The sequence below is a fragment of the Gossypium raimondii genome, chromosome 3, assembly GCF_025698545.1.
Source record: "Gossypium raimondii isolate GPD5lz chromosome 3, ASM2569854v1, whole genome shotgun sequence".
NCBI lineage: Eukaryota > Viridiplantae > Streptophyta > Magnoliopsida > Malvales > Malvaceae > Gossypium > Gossypium raimondii.
This window is the reverse complement of record NC_068567.1, coordinates 7,611,294-7,633,459: the sequence shown is the minus strand read 5'-3', so window position 1 is coordinate 7,633,459 and position 22,166 is coordinate 7,611,294. Positions and strand designations below refer to the sequence as shown.

General features: G+C 33.7%; 2 protein-coding genes across 4 annotated transcripts; both read left to right on the top strand.

Moving 5' to 3' along the window:
* Positions 1-7,576: 7,576 nt before the first annotated feature.
* On the top strand, positions 7,577-15,136 carry LOC105796949 (importin beta-like SAD2 homolog). 2 transcript variants are annotated; one of them, XM_012626816.2, is made up of 21 exons: positions 7,577-7,875; positions 8,016-8,191; positions 8,286-8,456; positions 8,640-8,750; positions 8,860-8,937; positions 9,253-9,449; positions 9,534-9,594; positions 9,819-9,890; positions 10,093-10,170; positions 10,284-10,346; positions 10,464-10,547; positions 10,628-10,803; positions 11,117-11,156; positions 11,265-11,408; positions 11,596-11,715; positions 11,808-12,023; positions 12,292-12,462; positions 12,898-13,573; positions 13,803-14,017; positions 14,195-14,324; positions 14,802-15,136. In XM_012626816.2, the coding sequence occupies exons 1-21, from the start codon at positions 7,737-7,739 to the stop codon at positions 14,957-14,959; spliced, it is 3,276 nt and encodes a 1,091-aa protein (XP_012482270.1). In that variant the 5' UTR covers positions 7,577-7,736; the 3' UTR covers positions 14,960-15,136. The 2 variants fall into 2 exon arrangements, with proteins under 2 accessions (XP_012482270.1, XP_012482269.1); XM_012626815.2 differs by having other exon boundaries at positions 9,816-9,890.
* Positions 15,137-17,107: 1,971 nt separating this feature from the next.
* Positions 17,108-20,690, top strand: LOC105796948 (uncharacterized). 2 transcript variants are annotated; one of them, XM_012626814.2, is made up of 9 exons: positions 17,108-17,618; positions 17,711-17,777; positions 18,216-18,244; positions 18,344-18,552; positions 19,074-19,192; positions 19,362-19,457; positions 19,538-19,608; positions 19,794-19,947; positions 20,187-20,335. In XM_012626814.2, the coding sequence occupies exons 1-8, from the start codon at positions 17,418-17,420 to the stop codon at positions 19,914-19,916; spliced, it is 915 nt and encodes a 304-aa protein (XP_012482268.1). In that variant the 5' UTR covers positions 17,108-17,417; the 3' UTR covers positions 19,917-19,947; positions 20,187-20,335. The 2 variants fall into 2 exon arrangements, with proteins under 2 accessions (XP_012482268.1, XP_012482267.1); XM_012626813.2 differs by having other exon boundaries at positions 17,110-17,618; positions 19,538-19,613; positions 20,187-20,690.
* The last annotated feature ends 1,476 nt before the right edge of the window (positions 20,691-22,166 follow it).

Below are 22,166 nucleotides of genomic sequence, written 5' to 3'. Positions count from 1 at the left end.
ACAAAAGTATTCAACAAGCAAAAAGAAAGAAAACAATAAAAATAAAATCTATTCAAAAAAAATAAAAAAGAAATCCTAATCTGAATATGAAAAGAAAATAAATCTAACAAAAAACTATAAAAAGTACAGAAAGATGATTAGCCACCAAAATCTACTTTCACAAGCTTATGAAGTAGTATTTGTAGTCTACTAACATTTAACCTAACATTAACAATTAAATGAAAAGTGACTTAAGCTTGTTTGGACACAAAATTGCCCCTACAGTTTTTCACCTCAACAAGCTTTTGTGTCGCAACAGCAAAGCTTGGGTGTCGCGACATCCTCGACAGTAGGCACATCTTGGCTTAGGGGTTCTTGATGTCGCGACCTTGACTAGCTAGTGTTACGACATCCTCGGTAGTGGCCATGATTTCATCACTTCAACAACCATCGGTGATGTTGCGACCTTGGAGGCTTGGTGTTGTGACTTTAGGCTTAATGTCGTGACACAACACCCTTAGTGTCGCGACACTCTCAACAATTAGCTCCAGGTTAATTTATTGTTGAAGCCTTGCACCCTTGAAACAATAGAGACTCAGTGTCGTAGCATCCTAACACCAGTGTTGCGACACCCATGTCAAATGTAATTTTCCTTGATGTTTGATCATCGTTGTCTCCTTACATAAGCTCAAATCAATCATTAGACTCCCAATGATATAGTTTTTCCAATTTGAGTCTCAAAATAAGTCAAAATATAAGAAAAGCTATCATTAACACTAAAATTTAAGAATCGTTGAAAAACATTAAAAAAGATTCGTAAACTACTTGAAAACAAGTGCATTAAGTACTTGAGATTACTTAATTTGACATATCAAATTACAACATATTCGCATGGCAAGAGCTGATGGAGTCTGATATCTTGCTGAAGTTTGTGTACTTGAAGAAATGAGGATGAATTTGGAATATGTAGTGAAACAGGTGAAGAGGAATCGATATTTGAGCTAAATATTGTTGACAAGAGATTTTTAGATACGAAATTAAAATTGCACTCAATATTTGAACATTTTTTTCTTAATTTTAGAGAAAACTATTTTCAAAAAGAAAAATGTCTTAAAAATGTTGACATCTCTAGAAAAAATTATGTCTTTGTATGGAAGCCCTGATGACAGTGGTAAAAAATGTGGTTTAAGTTTGTTTTGAGTATATGGTTTAAGCCATGGGTAATAAAGGGAACCAAAAACTTTTAATGCTTTGTAATTTGGTTCATCACCAAACAATTTATGATAAGGGAGTCATTTTGAAGAAGTTTTGTGGGTAGGCAATTTATAAGATAAAATGCCTAATGACAAATGGAAAAATAGATGGGACGAATGCTTGGTGTAATAAAGTTTTAGATGTTTCAATTATATGTCTATGGCGACGTTCAACAATAGAGACGCGTTGTGGGGTGTAAGGTGGGGGTTTGAGGTGTTCTATACCTTAGGAAGTAAGATAAAGTTCTAAACTTTGAAATTCACCACCGCCATTTATATAAAGTGAATTTTTTTCTAAGGGGTAAAATTTTGAATACATTAATTGGACCTTATTTTTAGATTTCAAGGTGTATAGCCAAATATATATGTATGGTGTTTTGATCAACAAAAAAAATAATAGTATAACTTTTTTCAATTGATAATATCATAAATGGTCCTTAAATCACTAAAAAGTCTTTTTAGGCACATGTCACTTGACAAGGTATTTTGGTAGAAAGGAAATTGATGAATTTTATTACTTGACCAAGCATTACAAAAAAGAAAATATTCAATTTTGGATACGGATAATTTTCTACAAGTTAGAGATTTCGAGGATCACCTATGATATAATGGGATGCACCAGTGACAAGGATCCATAATGATGTTGGGGCACCTTGTCTGGATACAAAGTTAACCTTTGCTTTTTGATGGTTGTAAGATCTAAATTTGTAAACACGAGCAATGTAACCATAGCAGTCCTATTGTAATGGGAGGAAGTTCTACTAGGAACCTCACAGATATTGTTGTTGCGATTGATTTCGTCTACTATTAGGACTAAGAAAAGATGAATTGGAAGTGGACCTTTAAGCAATGGTGACAATAATGGAAACTTTTGGTTTATGAAGAGCTATTCGACAAGCTTCTTAATCGTGAGATATTCCTTCAAAATTCTTTTTTGATACCGTAAATTATTAACAAAACTCCTAAACAAGAGGAGTTAATTCAAATAAATTTAAAGTTAGAATTTCAAATAAGAAATTTAAGTGCCAAATGACTTGTCCAACCAATAATTTCTTTTTAATTTTTAATTGGTAAAAAAAATCACCTTAATCATTTATGGATGACCTTGTTTTTTAATGTCTGAGATAGTTTTTTTGTCGATTATGCAACTGACTTAGTGACAAAACTTGTGTGGGTTTTTGTAATGCGCTAAATTTCTAGTATAGTAAATGGTATAATTTTGTGATCTGATGTAGTGAAATCCCGAGGAAATTTGAAAACAAGTTTAATGAATGAAGTTTTAAAGAATTATTTTGTTTTGTAGAAAATAAATTTTACGAGAATGATTGAGAATATGAAATTTTGATAGAAATAGGCCGAATCATAAATTTGGATAAGTTTGAGGACTAAAATGAAATTTGACCAAATTGAGGAAATAGGAGTTAATAGTGATTGTTGAACATGAGAATGACATAGAATATGTATTAATATGATGAGAATCACTTTTAGGATTTAATTGTGAAATTAAAAGAGTACAATGATTGAAAGTGTAAATTGCTCAACGATAAAGAAGTGAGTTAAAAGTATTAATAAAGTACCATATGATTAGGAAAGTGAATAAGTTCAAAGGAAATAGAGTTTGGACTAAATAGAATTGAAATGAAAGTTTGAGGACTAAATCGTAACTTTTTCATTTTTGGGAAAAGTTCATAAATGCAAATTGTGTTTGAATACTTCATAACTAGAGATGATAAGTGCGAGATATGTGAAATTGATGTAATGAGTGTTGTGTATGGAAATAAAAAAGGTGATAAGTGATAAAGGGATAAAGTGTAATTTTTACAAAAGAGGCAATTTGGTCATTTTACATGAATTTTATATTGAAAATATTATTTTGATGAGATATTACGGATTGGGATCAATTTTAAGTCATTGGGTTTGTTTTATGCATAGAGATTAAATGTGGACCCTAATCAGAAGTTAATTACCAACCTAGAATGAGTTAATCTTCCCGATTGGTTTATTGATTTAAGTCGTTTGTTTATTTTTCTTGTTTATTTATTTTAGTTATTTAAATTATCTTATTACTTTATTTTATGGTTTATCGTAATATAAGATTTAGTTAATACTATTTAAACTTATTGTTGTAAAATGTTTTATAATTTTATTCTATCCTCTATTGGGTATGATCCTCGGAATACTTCCAAGTGTTTCGTTGTAAATTATACTATATTACAATTTGACCTGTGCACTTGTGGACATTGTCGTTTTAATCTTTTTTGTGTTATTTTATTATAAATGATAACTCGTTTATAGAAGTCAAATACCCACGACGGTCTTAAAATGGGCGGTCCTTGGGTGTCTCAATATCGCGATACCATGGCTGGTATCGCAATACCACTAAAGATGACATTAATTCTCTTCATTTCAACACTATCAGGGGTATCACGACTTCCATGCTTCGATATCACGATACCTCTTTTTTAGGTGATGTTTTATTTACATTCGGGCCACCATTGATTCCTTACAACATTCAATCAACTTGTTAGGTTCCCTATGGTGCATTTGGTCAACTCAGGTCTCAAAAATAGCATAAAACACACAAAATCACTTATTCGAGTAAAAAGCTAAAACTAAATAAAAACATGAAAAAGACATCTAAATTGCTCGATAATAAGCTCTTCAAGTGTAATGGAGAGTCTAATTTGACATATCAAATTATGGGAGATCAAACATATACAAGTCTCAAGCATATATAATAGTTCCGACTTGATAACATAGTAGATCAAGTATAATCAATCTATCCATCATAGTAGCGCTAATGTAATGTATACAATATGCTAATAAAGTCTAAGATACTGTAAAGATAATAGAGATAAGTCTTCAACGTAGATACAATCTAATCTCTTCATTTCAGGGAATTTGATTGCTTGATTTGATTCGAACCATTTTTTAAGATACATTGTTTCAAATGGATCGATCTTCAAAGATTGGCTAACACACGTCCAAGATATCAACAATGGTTACAACCTGAAGATCTTGTTTCCAAAGATTGTTAACACTAAATAAGGCAAGTTATATAACTTACGTAGTGCCAAGAGCAGTGGGTGTTAATTGTGGCATTGCGTGAGGCACATTGCTCATGTAATTGCCTCAACAAAAAAACCACCTCTTTCGATGTGGTAACCTTTAGGATTACCACCATTGTTTGCCTTATTCAACCTCTACAATCGATTTTGCTTGTTCACTCATGAAAGTTGTTGGTTTTAACTTAGTGTCTCTTTGTTTTAATAGTGCTCTAGGTTTTTCCTTCTTTGGGTTTGATAATTTTGTCGGGGAGAACACTACTTTCACTATCGAGATTCAAGGCACCAACAAAGGGTATTCCAAGTTGGCTGGTGATATGTTATGTTTGAAGGGCTTTGATTCCTCTGTTAGCCTTGATGTCGTTGGTTAATGCCAACCTTTGCCACCATTGATCATGAATAGAGTTGCTTTATCCCATTTTGGTTGAATTTAGTTACAATTTGATTGCCCAATTTCTTTTGGGTTTATCTCTTATTGTATTTTAGGGATTTTGAACATTTGATTGGTAACGATAAAGAAGTGAGTTAAAAGTATTAATAAAGTACCATATGATTAGGAAAGTGAATAAGTTCAAAGGAAATAGAGTTTGGACTAAATAGAATTGAAATGAAAGTTTGAGGACTAAATCGTAACTTTTTCATTTTTGGGAAAAGTTCATAAATGCAAATTGTGTTTGAATACTTCATAACTAGAGATGATAAGTGCGAGATATGTGAAATTGATGTAATGAGTGTTGTGTATGGAAATAAAAAAAGGTGATAAGTGATAAAGGGATAAAGTGTAATTTTTTACAAAAGAGGCAATTTGGTCATTTTACATGAATTTTATATTGAAAATATTATTTTTGATGAGATATTACGGATTGGGATCAATTTTAAGTCATTGGGTTTGTTTTATGCATAGAGATTAAATGTGGACCCTAATCCGAAGTTAATTACCAACCCTAGAATGAGTTAATCTTCCTGATTGGTTTATTGATTTAAGTCGTTTGTTTATTTTTCTTGTTTATTTATTTTAGTTATTTAAATTATCTTATTACTTTATTTTATGGTTTATCGTAATATAAGATTTAGTTAATACTATTTAAACTTATTGTTGTAAAAATGTTTTTATAATTTTATTCTATCCTCTATTGGGTATGATCCTCGGAATACTTCCAAGTGTTTCGTTGTAAATTATACTATATTACAATTTGACCTGTGCACTTGTGGACATTGTCGTTTTAATCTTTTTTTTGTGTTATTTTATTATAAATGATAACTCGTTTATAGAAGTCAAATACCAGACGGTCTTAAAATGGGCGGTCCTTGGGTGTCTCAATATCGCGATACCATGGCTGGTATCGCAATACCACTAAAGATGACATTAATTCTCTTCATTTCAACACTATCGAGGGTATCACGACTTCCATGCTTCGATATCACGATACCTCTTTTTAGGTGATGTTTTATTTACATTCGCCACCATTGATTCCTTACAACATTCAATCAACTTGTTAGGTTCCCTATGGTGCATTTGGTCAACTCAGTCTCAAAAATAGCATAAAACACACAAAATCACTTATTCGAGTAAAAAGCTAAAACTAAATAAAACATGAAAAAGACATCTAAATTGCTCGATAATAAGCTCTTCAAGTGTAATGGAGAGTCTAATTTGACATATCAAATTATGGGAGATCAAACATATACAAGTCTCAAGCATATATAATAGTTCGACTTGATAACATAGTAGATCAAGTATAATCAATCTATCCATCATAGTAGCGCTAATGTAATGTATACAATATGCTAATAAAGTCTAAGATCTTGTAAAGATAATAGAGATAAGTCTTCAACGTAGATACAATCTAATCTCTTCATTTCGTGGAATTTGATTGCTTGATTTGATTCGAACCATTTTTAAGATACATTGTTTCAAATGGATCGATCTTCAAAGATTGGCTAACACACGTCCAAGATATCAACAATGGTTACAACTTGAAGATCTTGTTTCAAAGATTGTTAACACTAAATAAGGCAAGTTATATAACTTACGTAGTGCCAAGAGCGATGGGTGTTAATTGTGGCATTGCGTGAGGCACATTGCTCATGTAATTGCCTCAACAAAAAACCACCTCTTTCGATGTGGTAACCTTTAGGATTACCACCATTGTTTGCCTTATTCAACCTCTACAATCGATTTTGCTTGTTCACTCATGAAAGTTGTTGGTTTTAACTTAGTGTCTCTTTGTTTTAATAGTGCTCTAGGTTTTTCCTTCTTTGGGTTTGATAATTTTGTCGGGGAGAACACTACTTTCACTATCGAGATTCAAGGCACCAACAAAGGGTATTCCAAGTTGGCTGGTGATATGTTATGTTTGAAGGGCTTTGATTCCTCTGTTAGCCTTGATGTCGTTGGTTAATGCCAACCTTTGCCACCATTGATCATGAATAGAGTTGCTTTATCCCATTTTGGTTGAATTTAGTTACAATTTGATTGCCCAATTTCTTTTGGGTTTATCTCTTATTGTATTTTAGGGATTTTTGAACATTTGATTGGTACCATTTGTGAAAAGAAGTCAAAGTTTATTTGAAATATGAAAAAAAACTTAATTAATTTATTACCAAATAAAAAAAAGTTAGGGTAAACTACACTCAAGGTCACTAAACTATTAATAACTTTACGTTTTGATCACTCAACTTCAAAAAAATACAAAATGGTCACTAGACTATTCAAAAGTTCTTATTTAAACCACTGAAATGTGCAAAAGTTTTTTTATTTAAGTCACTAAGATGTTAAGTGTTTTTTTTAAAAGCTAGGCTAGTGAGCTCCAAGGGACAATTCAACTATTAGTACAGTGAATTGGTACCCATCAACGAGTAGACGTACATATCTTAGATCCAAATCGATCCGATGCTCAAATCAGAAAAGGAAGCTATTTGAATTTTAATTTACAAATTTATGACGTTCAAAGATATTTCATGAAAGAACTGAACTATAAAAGAGAAGGGGATAAGAGATTTCCATTGGTGTGAATAGAGAATGCCATATAACAATAATTTTAACAGTTTAGTGATTCAAATGAAAATTTTTAAATAGTTCAATGACTATTTTGTAACTTTTTAAAGTTAAAAAATTAAAACATAAACTTACTAATTTAGTGTACTTGGTGTAGGTTAACCAAATATTTATTATCAAAGGCAGAATTTATTTAAAAAATGTTAATTACAAGGAACGCTCACATGGCTATTGCTACAAAAGAACTCTAAATCTACGCCATTTCTTTTTAAGAGGTTGTAGGAGAGCAAGGGCAAGAGCCGACTCAGCTGATTAGACAGTGAAAGCCCCTTATCCATCTTACCCTCAAAACTAAACTTTTCCCGCCTTATTTTTTTCCGCACCTCTTTAGCAACTTTTTAGGGTTTTGAAGAACTCAAACGAAAATCCAAACAGTCAGCCATGGACCTCACTCAGATTGCTCAGCTACTCGACCAGACGCTCAGCCCCGATGGCCACGTTGTCCGTACATCAACTGAAGCGCTCGATCGCCTCTCTTCGCTGCCACAGTTCCCTTTTGCTCTACTCTCCATTGCCGCTGGTAGGCCAAATTCCCTCTTCTTCATCTTCTGCTTCCAATCAGTGTACCGTTTATTTCACTCCAAATTATCTCACTTCCTATCAATTTCAATTTTGCGAATCATTTCACATTGGCGTGATCCTTTTTAATGATTCTTGTAGGAGGTCAAAATCAAGGTCAAAGAGTCGCTGCTTCAACTTATCTTAAAAACTTCGCTAGGCGAAACATTGAGGTCAGTCCTGGATCGTCTTCAAGAGTCAGCCAGGAGTTCAAGTCCCAGCTGATGCGAACTTTGCTTCAAGCCGAAGCGTCAGTTCTAAAAGTTCTAGTGGAAGCGGTACCGATTTTCTTCAATCTTTATATTATATATATTACTCAATGTTAAAATAAATTATAATAGTATATGAACACCTTTGTCTCCCTCTCGGCAGTTTCGGATCATTGTAGTTGCCGAGTTTGTTAAGCAGAATTCTTGGCCGGAACTTGTGCCTGATCTCAGATCTGCTATTCAAAGCAGTAATGTCATAAGCAATGGTGCAAGCAGTGAATTGAGTACCATCAATACCCTTACGGTTCTTCATGCCCTTGTTAGACCTTTCCAGGTGCTTTTTTGTTACTTTTTATTTTTCCAGTACTATGTAAATTTAGTACAAATATGATTTGATGCTTAAGGTTTCTAATCGTGAGTCTGTTCTTTATTGAAGTAAATGTGACGTCAACTCAAAAATAGCTTAAAGTAACACATATTTGGAGTTTAAGCTATTTTTGTTTCTTTTTTATGGCAGTACTTTTTGAATCCTAAAGTTGCTAAGGAGCCAGTACCACCACAGCTGGAACTAATTGCAAAAGAAATTCTTGCCCCTTTGCTGACGGTGTTTCATCATCTTGTTGAAAAGGTTGTTGTCTTCAAACTCTCTTTTTCTTTTTTCGACTTAATTCTCCCTATCTGTTCAAAAAAAGATATTTGAATCTCCATCATAAAGCATAATGTGGTCTGTAGTACAGGCTAGAGCTAACCATGGTAGAAAAGACCTGGAAACAGAGAAGATCCTTCTCCTTATATGCAAATGCTTATATTTTGCGGTGAGTAATATCTCTTATTCCATTAATTCAAACAGCATTGGATGAATCTGTTAGTCTATTAAAAAAAATTTCATTACTATGTAGCTGTACAGACTTCAGAAGTTTAATGATCCGATTAAGAATTTGCATACAATTTAACCCGGTTTGCCTCTTGTCATGTTAGTTATAGCACCTGTAGTAGCTGTAAGCCCCCAAATGGTAGCAGTTACTTTTGGTTGCTACTTAATCGAAAAGGCCCCATGAGTTTATTTTGCATGTTATGCTATTTTCCTCCTTCTACTGGAACCTCTTTTGAAATTATGGTTAGCTTTATAGGTGAGGTCATATATGCCATCTGCCGTGGCTCCTCTTTTGTCTTCCTTCTGCCATGATCTAATTTTCATTCTGGGTTCATTGAGTTTGGATCATGGTGATACTTCAGAAGATGAGTACCTGCTAAGGTTGAAGACTGGAAAGAGGGCTTTGCTAATTTTCTGTTCTTTGACAACACGGCACCGCAAGTATTGTGATAAGTAATGATCGGATTTTTCTTGTCTAATTTTTCTACTGTTAACCTATCTGCTGCATTGTTTGATGCCATGCCCTTAATTTTTCAGGCTAATGCAAGACATTATAAACTGTGTTTTGAAGATAGTCAAATGTAGCTCAAATATCTGTGTAAGTTTCATATGTAATTCTTCAGCTATTATTTCCTTGGCTGTTTGGGGACTATTCGCGTGGTAACATAGAAAAGTGTATTGCCTATAAGCTAGTTGCTGTGGAGCTATATCGGAGCATAGCTCCATGATACTACTTAATTTACATATATTTGTGCTTCTATATAATTTGATGCTTTTATGGTTGTGTTAACACTAAAAGAATGGATTTTCCTTTTGTAGAAGCTTGATTTTCTATCCGAGAGGATTGTTTCACTAGCTTTCGATGCGATTTCACATGTCCTGGAGACAGGCCCTGTAAGTTCTTTCAAACTTTGTTGCTTTCACGACTCACCATCAGTTTCAGTGCCTTCTTTGTTGCTTTTTTTACTTTCAAATGCTTACTCAATGTGTGTCTGCCATTTTTCATTTTTTAGGAAGTTACAGGCAAGGTGCTCCGAATTTTATATCCAATAATTTATTTCTTTAACGTAACATCATTTTTATCCTTTGCAAACAGGGATGGAGATTAGTTTCACCTCATTTTTCATTTTTGTTGGAATCTGCAATCTTACCAGCATTGATGTTGAATGAGAAGGTTTTTTTTTTTTTAATTGAGGAAATGCATATTCATCAACTATTTGTAAATTGAATTTGGAATAGAAGTTGAGTTAATTGACGGATTTTTGGTGTTTGATTTCTCCCAAGTAGGATATGTCAGAGTGGGAAGATGATCCAGAAGAGTACATCCGGAAGAATCTTCCATCTGAACTTGTTTGTACATTAATAGTTTTTTCTATCTGTCATTGCCTCTTATCTATCATGGTCATACTGAATGATATATTTACCAAATTGTTGGCTTTTATATCAACACTTTTAATTTGTATCTAGGAAGAAATTTCTGGATGGAGGGAGGATTTATTTACAGCCAGAAAAAGTGCAATAAACTTACTTGGTGTCGTTTCAATGTCAAAGGTCGGTGATCGATAGTCCTTGATAAATAATCTCGAGATACTTCTATCTTGATAGAATTACTATTTGTTTAATGCATACAGGGGCCTCCAACTGTGAGTTCTAATAATGGATCTTCAGCTTCATCCAAGCGCAAGAAAGGTGAAAAGAATAAGAAAAATAATCAGCGTTCTATCGGAGAGTTATTGGTGCTTCCATATCTATCAAAATTTCCCATTCCTTCAGATGCTACTGCTTCTGATCCAAAAATTTTGAAAGAGTGAGTTAATAAACATATTTCACATATTTGTCTTGTTAATAATGAAATTTTGTAGTTGAATGGCTGTTTTCTCCTTTAAAACCTCATGTTCTCTTTCCCTCTCTCATTTATCTGATATTTATTGCCTTTTCTTTGTCTTCTCAGCAAGAGAAGTGGAGGGATTTGTGATAAATTTCTTATTTTCTGACCAGTTGCCTTTCCTTTCTGGAAGTTAACTATTTAATTTTCTTCTACTTACTCATCCTTTCCCATCAGTAGTTCTTGACATGCATTTAAATCTTTCTTATTGTATTCTGTTCATCAACTATGACAGTTATTTTGGCTTTCTGATGGCATATGGTGGCCTGCAAGATGTAAGCAAATCTGGTCCCTCTGTTGCATTATTAAAAAATTTTACCCTTAAATATTTTTTATAATGAAATCTACCATTAATTTTTGTAATCGGTCATTCTAAAAAACAGTTTCTGAAGGAGCAAAAACCTGCATTTACAACAACTTTGGTTAATACCCGAGTGCTACCATTGTACTCACTTTCCTTCTGTCCACCATACTTGGTTGCTGCTGCGAGTTGGGTGCTTGGGGAGCTTGCTACATGTCTTCCTGAAGTGAGTCCTTTTTGCACTAGTTTCATCTCTTGTTCTTTCATCAGACCAAAGTTTTTTGTTAGTTTAAGCATTCAATTATTCTACTGATTTGCTTACCCTATTATGCTGCTTTTCAATTTGCTTTAACACCATTCATAAAATGCAATGACTAAATAAATTTCCTTTTCTGTGTTTGTATCCTTTTCAGGAGATGAGCGCAGACATCTATTCTTCCTTGCTCAAGGCATTGGCAATGCCTGATAAAGGGGATACTTCTTGTTACCCTGTGCGAGTAGCTGCTGCAGGGGCAATTGCTGGGCTTCTGGAAGTAGGTCCCCTAATTAATCCGTGGTGTTGGAAGTCATTCTCATTTTGGTTATAATGTCTCACTCACCTATCTTTTATGCTTGTTCTTTTCAGAATGAGTATCTGCCACCAGAGTGGTTACCTCTTCTTCAAGTTGTAATTAGTAGGATTGGTAATGAAGATGAAGAAAACATTATTCTATTTCAGCTTCTCAATTCTATTGTAGAGGCTGGAAACGAGAATACAGCAATTCATATTCCTCATATTATTTCATCATTGGTTGATGTGATCTCAAAGTCCATACATCCTAGCGTGGAGCCATGGCCCCATGTAAGTATGAATTCCTGTAGCTAGGCTGCTACATTTTACTCTCTTAAAATTTCTAGTTTCTGCAAGTTTCGCATTTGCATCTATGATTGCGAAAAAACAGCATGTCATGTTAAACATTTGGGTTTCTGTCAGTTCAATGCCTAAAGTGTTTGCTTTAATTTTGGAGCATTGAATACATTCTCTCTGACGGATTGTGGTTGAAAATGGACTGTTAAATGTCACTGGGCAACCCTGATTTAGTTGATTAAGTGAACTGCATTTGTAATAGGTGGTTGTACGGGGTTTTGAAGCATTAGCAGTGATGGCTCAATCTTGGGAAAACTTCATGCTCGAAGAGGTTGAACAGAATGACTCAAGTGAAAAGAAGGCATCTGGTCAGGGTGCCATTGCTAGAGCTTTATCAGCTCTTTTGCAACAGGCTTGGCTCACAGTTCCATTGGTTAGTATTCTTCTCATTGTAATATTTGCGTTTTTTAAGAATTGCTCTGGTGCTTGAGCAGGTGAGGAGATTGTGTCTCTAAATGGGTTATAAGAATGAACATGTTTGACTGCTGATGGTAAAATTTGTATGCAATCATATAAAATTTCTAAATTTTATTAGAACAGAAAATATATTGATTTATAGTGTCTTTAATGCTTTGGATTTTGCTCTTTATATATATTCAAACCATCATCTAGGCTATGTACCTGGTGCAAACTTGGCATTGAATTGAAAATTTTTTGTTATCTGCTTCATAGTTTACATTATCTGTTGTTTTACTTATGCTTTTTATTCATCAGATGATATCCTGCTACTGAAAGTTATCTGATTACCATTTTACTTGTGTAAATTCATGACATATTTACTTTCTCCTTAAATTATTGTAATGATCAGGAAGCTGAGGCATCACCCCCTGCATCATGTATAGATCATTCATCAACATTGCTTCGATCCATTATTCTCTCTGTTACTGGAAGCAGCGTAATCGTAGAGCTTAAACTATCAGAATTACTACTAGTTTGGGCTGACATGATTTCAGATTGGCATGCTTGGGAAGAATCAGAGGATATGGCTGTCTTTGACTGCATCAAGGAAGTAGTTAGTTTGCACAGTAAATATGGACTGGAGAGTTTTATCGTTAGACAGATTCCACCTGCTCCTGCTCCACCTGTGCCACAGAGATCCATTATTGAAGCAATAAGTGTATTTGTCAGTGAGGCCATTTTACAATACCCGTCTGCAACATGGAGAGCTTTCTCATGTGTTCACATACTATTACATGTCCCAAAGTATTCAAGTGAAACAGAAGGTGTGCGGCTATCATTAGCGGCGGTTTTCTGTCGGGCAGCATTTTCTCATTTGAAAGGAGTGAGAAGCAAGCCTCCTTCACTATGGAAGCCTCTCTTGCTTGCTATTGCATCATGCTATTTATGTCATCCTGATACCGTGGAGGCAATACTGGAGAAGGAGGGTGATGGAGGCTTTGCAACCTGGGCATCTGCAATGGCTTTTGCCTGCACTCACTCTTCTGAAGTCGGTCTGTCTGCAAAGTCTGAGATAAAGTTGATGGGTAAGTATCTATTTTATGACTCCTGTAGAACTTGGAAAATTCTCACTTCATTTTATATTCATTAGTAAGTATGATCTATATAGTTACGACTTTAGCAATATATTTGTTGGCCTTAATCAGTCACTCGCCTCCCTCGCATCTGCCCCAGTATCTACTTCCTCCACTCCTTGTCCTGTTTTCCCCCCAGTAAATTTAACTGACATCAATTCTAATTATTTTTTGTTCTCAGTGATGACACTGCTAAAGATGACTGAAAGGTTGTTGGGAGTAGGTAATCCAAGTGGTGGCTTGTTACGAGATTGCTTTACTTCACTGATTAAGACATCTATACAATTGAAAGAACTGGATGAAGAAATGGAAGAGGAAGAAAATGATGAAGAATCTGAAGATTATGATAATGATGATGAGGATGAGGATGATGATGAAATCGAAATTGATGATGAGGTCCAACTCTTAGGATACATGGATTTTATTTAGTCCATACAATTGCATCTTTTTATCATGATCTAATATATGACAGCTAACTAAATGACAGATAGAGCTGGAAAGTTGGGAGTTGTGTAGGAATTCAGCATACATTAATCTGAAAGCAAATATATGTTTTTTCATTTTGTTGAACAGGAATCTGAGAGTGAACATGAAGAAACTGAAGAACAGTTTCTGGAAAGGTACGCACAAGCGGCTTCTGCACTGGAGAATGGTACTGTTGAAGAAGGGGATGCTGAAGATCAAGAGGTTGAGATCGAGTTAGGTAAGCCTTTGGGTTGAACTGTTGTTCTCTATAAATGCTTACTTAACATTTTGGTAACCATGATTGTTAGAAAGGCAGTTTGCCTTGCGGAATTTAGGTCTAATTCTGAATTTTATCTCTTTACTTAAAACTGAGAAGTTAATCACTCTACTTTAATTTGTTAGACTTTGGGCTTCATACTTCACGAAAATTGAGAAGTTAGTCCAATTGTTGGTAAACACATAAACTTAAAATGTTGAATTTTGCTAATTTGTTGCATATAAATTGGACCATTTATTTTCAAGTCAGCGATGTAACGATAAGGTATAACAATGTTATCCAATTGGACAACTTTTCAGTTTCCGTGATGGATGATCAAATTTTGACAAATTAAAGTAGGACTAACTTTTCAGTTTTAGAGGGATGAAATCATAATTAGACCATTGAATTAATTTGCTTTGGTAAATGTAACATGTGGTATGGTGGGGGTGACAACAGGTGGTTTGGAAGAAGCTGATGAGCAGAAAATGGTGCTATCATTGATAGAGAGATACCACCATGTACTTATTAAAGGCCAAGCTTTATCTCCTGAGCTTGTTTCAAGTTTCATTAATGCCTTCCCCGACTCTACTTCCTTCTTCCACCAATACATGTAGGCTTCTTTTACTTCATATAAAACATGATATGATGTTTGTATGGGGGTGGAAATTTGTAATTTTTAATATATTCTTTTTACTGGGTGTGGTGTGTGCATGAGTTTTGATTTGTGGTGTTATTGAGATTTGAGAGGGAAGTAATTGCTATACAAATTGCAATCATGGTGTTCTTAACAATTACTCTTTGTTTTTCCCCGTTTTATACCCAATGCGTTTTGGGACCTTGATTGATGATTTCTCTGATTTAATTGAGGCGTCTGAAATTATAGCTATCCGCGCACCGTGCCTTCGGGGGTTGTTAAAAGAAGTTAATTAGCTTCAGTATCTATACACAGTAAAATTCTATAAATCTTAATTAATGAAATCTAGAAAATGTCAACAAAAGAATCCTAAAAAATAAACACCAAAGACTAATTCAAAATAAAACAATCTTGTAACTAGAAGATCGAGTCAATAGAGAATCAGTAATAAATCACCTTAATATGTCCCTTCAAATTTGGGTTGATTTACAGAATATTAAGATGAAAGGCTGTTTTAGTGAGTATCAGTAACTTGATCAGCGGCATAAACATGATGATCATTAAGTTCCTTATGATCAATATAGTAGTCAACAAAGTGAACAAAAACTTTTAAATGCTTCTTCTTGTGAACAAAGTGAGATCATAAAATAAATTATGTACTAATGTGGGTACATGATCATTGAGATAAACCCAATCACCATCACTATACATGTAGATATTAGAATCACAACAACCAAATATCTGAAGACTAAATTTTTTTGAGTTATTTAACCGCTCTCCATTGTAATCCGGATGGATTGTGCATGAATTATGATAACTTGTTGATAGAGTAACAAATATTTGACGTTATGAATGTCAAGTATTGTAGTTTGCCAAGCACTTTTTGAAACTTTGTAGCATCAATGGAACTAGTTCCATAAATTAAGACCAAAACTTCTGAAAACTCATGGGTGGTTGAACACCTTTGCTCTCATGGATATTTGTCTCACAAATATATTTGGATCGAGATAGTAATAAGCTGTTAGGAGTATGAATCACTTTAACTCACCAGGATTTTTAATCGGAAATTTTGTAGATAGATAAAATAAGATTTTTTATGAGGGATGTGATGTTTATGGTTATTACAATGTCATTGGCATAAACTAAGAAGTAGATGCAATTGCCATTGATGTATTTGATGAACAAGGAGGCATATGACAGAGAGTGTTGGAACCCCATTTGCAAGAGAACTTTGGTGAGGTCTTTATCCCATTGTTGTGGGGCTTGTTTGAGCCTAGAGATGGTCTTAGATAATTTGCATTTATAATTTGGATGGATTGAGTCCTTAAATATTAATTGTTGTCTCATAAAGACTTATTCATTAAGAGAATCTCGAAGAAAAGTATTATTGACATCGATTTATGAAATTTCCAATGATTTAGTATGGTTATAAAAAGAATCAAACGGATCAAAGTAGGTTTAACATTGGGTTGAATGTAAAATAATAATCTACTGTTGCAATCTCGCTTTATAGCGATTAATAGAGCCATCAGGTTTTTGTTTAACTGGAAATATCCCATTACAATCAAGTTAGATTAGGTGGAACCAATTCCCAAGTTCTATTTCGTTTTGATGCACAAACTCTGCTTGCATTGACGCTTTCTAAAGAGGAATTTTTAAACCATATTTATACGTCCTGGAAGGGATGGATGAGGTAACATTCACAGTATAGTCAACTATTTTTGTGGGTTTGAATAAGTTGTTATGGAATTTAGTGATTGTGAGATGAAAATGGCATGTTTGATGGGCTTGGATCTACTTGGTGTTTGAGTTTTGGGATCGTGGAGGAAGGTAGGGAGTGGTAGATTATGTTTCAGTTGAAGGAAGGTTGATTCGAGAAGATGTAAAATTTAAATTTTAGATTGAGTTTAGATAAAATTAGATGATTAAAATGAGTATTAATGATAAATTAACCTAAACTGATTAAAATTATAAAGTATGTCACAACCATGATTAAAAAATATAATGATAATGCTTAAATTATATATAGTTTTTATTTTCCATAGTCAAAATAAAAATTTATAAAAATTTAACTCAAAATTTTAGACTTCTATTTATCCAAATATGTATATATATATTAAAATCTTTCTAAATCTTCACCCAAACACTTTCATATAAAGTTAAAAAGTTCTGCTCACTATTATTCTTTTAATTCCTCTTCCACTTTCTTTCCATTTTAACGAAAACATTCGTTTTCAACCCGCAAGTCGTAGGTCGTTAAGGAAAAAAAGCTCTCAAATTAGTACATCCAGATTGCTGTACCGATCACCTGCGTAATAATAAACTATTTATGCTATTGAGTATAACGTGTTCGACAGTTTGTCTCAAAGGAACTCAGCCTATCTACACAGCTTACTGTTTTTAGTATCTTATTACTGAATTTATTGAATCTGCAAAATATGATAAAGGAGTTGAAAGAAGCTCTTCGTTTTGCTGCGTCCATTAGTTTTTGGAGAATGGCCGTGTTTTGGACAATCTCACTCTTCATTTCTTACTTCCAGTTACACACCAACTGGATCTTTTCTCGCCGACTCCAATCCTACCCACGATGTCATCCTCCAATCTCTGAGTCTGTGACGCCTGTTTGCATCATTACAGGCGTAAGTCTTCTTTATTTTCACCTCACTAGCCTGAATTATTATTACTAGTTTGTGGTTTCTTTCCTTTTTGTTTCATTCCCTCATTGCTGCAGGCTACATCAGGACTGGGAGCTGCGGCTGCGCACGCTCTTTCACGGGAAGGCTTCTTTGTTGTTCTTGGTACCCTGCTCTGCCCACAACTTATTTCATTTACTTTTAATTTTCTAGATGCATCTCGTTCTATTTTGGCTCGTGAGACACGAACTGGAATTGCCTTGCTTGAATGCCCATTGCTAGCCTCTCAAGGTTTGTTTTCACACTTAAGCGTGCCACCACATATTCGAACCCATATACTTACATATAATAATAGTTTTGTAGAAGGGATACAAATTGAACTAGCTAGATAAGAGGTATATGTTCTGTAGAGTGCACTCAAAGCGGTGGCAAAACCTTGAGGACCTGTCAGTAACTAAACCAGGCAATTTGATTTGTGTCTCACACGTGGTCTAGCAGGCTGGGTCGGGTCATGACATAAACTATCCAGTGAAGGCTCTTTTACCTGCTCGTGTCTTTAAATTGAGCATCTCACTTGACATTTATTTACGTTGGTTTCTGCAGTTGGACGATCATCGCATTTGTTATCAAAGGTATATAGATATATACACAGTAAATTTATTGTTGCATGTGTCCTCTCGTTTTATGATGCTGTTTATCCTATTTGTCTTTTTGGTTCTTGTTGTTTATAGATTATGACAGAGATAAAAACCCAGAATAAAGATGCCCATGTCAAAGCTTTTGTGGTTGACCTGGCATCATTCCAATCAATTTTGGAGTTCAAAAGCTCACTTCAGCAGTGGCTTTTGGATTGCAAACTGCATTGTTCTTTGCAGCTCTTGATTAATAATGCTGGGATACTGGCAACATCATCGCGAACCACACCTGAAGGCTATGATCAGTAATTAACTACTCTAGCTTTGATGCTGCATATTGGTTCAACTGTATAATATTCTTTACTGGTTGGAAAATGTGTAACCTGTGTTAGTGTATACTGTCAGTTGCAAGCTGTTAGGTACTTAGGTTGCTACGATGATGGTTACGATGTTAATTAAGATCGTTACATGTGCATACAGCTGCATGGTTGTTATTAACAAATAGTCCTTTTAGAATCATCAATATACGATTCTTGTTATCTTCATTTTCTTGGTAGATTTTCTCAGCTATCAAACAGGTTGTCATGATCCATTCTTGAATCTTAACTACCCAAATCTCCCAAATGCGAAAAGGTTTAATATGCTACATTTTCTTCGAGTGAAATTTAACCTTACCTAGAAGTTCTTACCACTTGCTAGTGCAGATTAACCTCAAACTGCCGTTGGTTTTGAGTATTTCCTGTCCTTCGCACCATTTGTTCTTGTGGTCACAATGTCCCTTTTCTGTCCTCAAATTCCTTCTTACAAGTTCACTCGTGTTCCTCAGGATGATGGGTACAAATTACATAGGACCGTTCTGTCTGACCAAATTACTACTACCTCTTCTTAAAAGAAGCCCTGTTCCTTCTCGGATTGTAAATGTCACATCCTTTACACATCGAAGTGGTGAGTATCTTTCTAGATGCCGTGTATTATATATTCTTCAGGTAATTCATATATATATATATATAACAGATATATATATGTATGTATGTATATTCTTCGGGGCAAGCATAGTGTTTGAGAAATAGGGGGAAAGACCCTCATATAACTACATTCGTGCACTTTCCTTCAGTTTTTGATGTACAGGTTGACAAGGAATCTGTTTATGGGACACGTTTCTTGAGATCAGAACAATATCCATTTGCCCGTCTCTATGAGTACTCGAAATGTAATTCATTTAACATGAAAGATTATTGTGATTGACTTTCATCTCCATTCTATCAATGACATGTAATTTTGTTTCAACAGTATTCTTGATTCTCTTCTCATATGAGCTCCACCGGCAACTTGGCTTGATGGATCAACCTTATCATGTCTCTGTAAAGTATATTTTAAGTGGTTTTTGTTAAACTTTTTCTCTTAAAGAAAAGAGAAAAATTCATTTTAACTTTGATGGTCTTATAACGGCTATAGAACATCTTTATTATTTTTCATCTTGAAAAGCATTTGTATTAGGCATCTATCCACTTTATGAAATGTAATATGGTCTGTTTTGCTTTTGAAGTGCTGCGGATCCTGGAAGTGTAAAAACCAACATCATGAGGGAAGTCCCTTCGTGTCTTTCGAGTTTGGCATTTCAAGTTTTGAAGTCTTTGGGCCTTTTGCAGTCACCAAAGAATGGGGTTAGCTCTCTTATTGATGCAGCCCTTGCCCCACCTGTAAGTTCATCTGAGATATATGATTATAGTTTCTTCTTACCAAAGTCTTAACATTAACTAGTCATAAATGATGAATCCAATTATACTGTTAGTCTCCAACGCTGAAATTTGCAACTTAGTTCGAGTAATGAACCTTCTCCATTCTTGTCTGATGGTAATATTGCATCATATCTCGAGGGAAAAAAAAATTATCTCTGGTGATTTAGTGAACCTATTGATTTCTGACTTTGGTATTTCAGGAAGCCTCTGGGGTATACTTTTTTGGTGGAAAGGGTAGGACTGTGGATTCATCAGTGCTATCACACAATACCAAACTTGCAAAAGAACTTTGGGACATATCTGATAATTTGTTCATGGAAGCAAGCCTTGCTTTCAAAGAAACAGCTAGTTCCGAGTCAGATAATTGGTTGTAAAATAAAGGAAGTCAAGACCATGAGAAAGAAATGTGAAGGTGATTTCCAGGAAAAAGGTTTCCCCCTCGTCTACTTCGACTGATATTTGAACCAGAAAACATACTTGTGGCCATTTGTCATGGCATTTGTTGTTTCGGTTTACTCGATCAATGGATTAGAAAGGGTTTCAACCTTAGTAAATTGTCATTAATTCATATTCAAATGAATTTTATCAAAATTCAGTTGTCTACGATTCACTGAACTACAGGAGCGGTAAAGCACTCGTGTTTTCTAGATTCATCTCCAAGACATTTTTACTCCCTATCTCTTATCAAAAAACTTAGTTGTCAATCATGGTGTTTTTTTTTTTTTTTTTTTATGATTAAGTTATCCTTCATGTTTGTTTTACGGTATGATTATACTCAACTCTTATCGGCTATATCTTAATGGTTTTAATAACTAGTGTTTGTCTTAATGGTTCCAATGGAGGATCAAACTCTTAAAAAGCACATATTTTCATATGAAAATTGTGAATATTTGACAAATTCGGTAATCATCATTTATGGTACAATGGGAAGTATTATCTCTTTGAGTTCCATTCATCATCAAACCGTCAAAATGAGCTGGCCATTTCAAGCTATAGTGTTGTTAAATGAAGAACGGCTAAAATACTGAATAGGCCATTAATCTTTGTTACTTTATTGAGATAAACCCTTTTTTTTTCTTTTCACTCAAATAAAGTCTTAAATTTTATTTCTATCCAAATGAGCCAATACCCCCCTAACATAAAATCAACATTTGAAATTAGGTTAAGCCATGGATGTTTAAAATTCCATATTCTTGTCTCACTGTGTGTGTCTTTGGTTCATATATATTTTGGTTTAAGTCTTATCATTTTAGGTCCGATCCAATTTCATTTTAATTTAAGTTTGGATATATTTTAATTAACAATCTAATTATACTTATTTTGATTATAATTATTTGAATATATATATTTATAATTGTAATTATATTTTTAATTTAGTTTTAACTTTTAAAAAATACTTTTGAAATAACGGCTATATTAAGTACAAAGCTTATTAATTTAACAATTCAACAACTTGTTTAGTAGTATTACATAGATTCTGATATATTTTTATAAGTGCGCTAAACCAAATCGAGATTATTTTGTATTTCTCATATATTTGGAATTTGTATTTTACTTTTATTTTAGAAATTTAATTTTTTAATTTTAAAATTTTAAAATTTAGATATAATTGTTATCAACTTAAAATTCTTGTATTAAATTTATTGTTCGAACTTTGAAATAAATAAAAAAATACTCACTTGATAGTCATAAAACAAAACAAAAAAAATGTTGTAATGAATCTAAATTTAATAAAAGAACAATGTTAATAATCAAACTTGTATTTTAAAATCTTAAAAGTAGAGGACTCAATTTCAAATGTATAAAAAGTACAAAGACTTCCAACTTATTTTAACCTTATAATTTTATATTTATAACATGTACGAATAATCATTGTAATTAATAAACCCGTTGAATTGAGCATTCCAATTACAGGACTCTCTATTTCTTGTGAAGGGGTTGAGAATGGGATAATATGCAAGTACAAACAATTTCTCTCAAATCAATTTACCTTAATATTTTAATTTTAAGACATATGTTTTATTTCTTAAAATATAATTATATGTTATTTTACTAATGAAAATTTTATTGATAAGAGATAATTTCTTATACATTTTGACCTACTAATTATTTTTCATATTAACAACACTACCTTCATATAGCGTACAAAAAAGGTTAGATCGTGCTAGCATATTGCATAT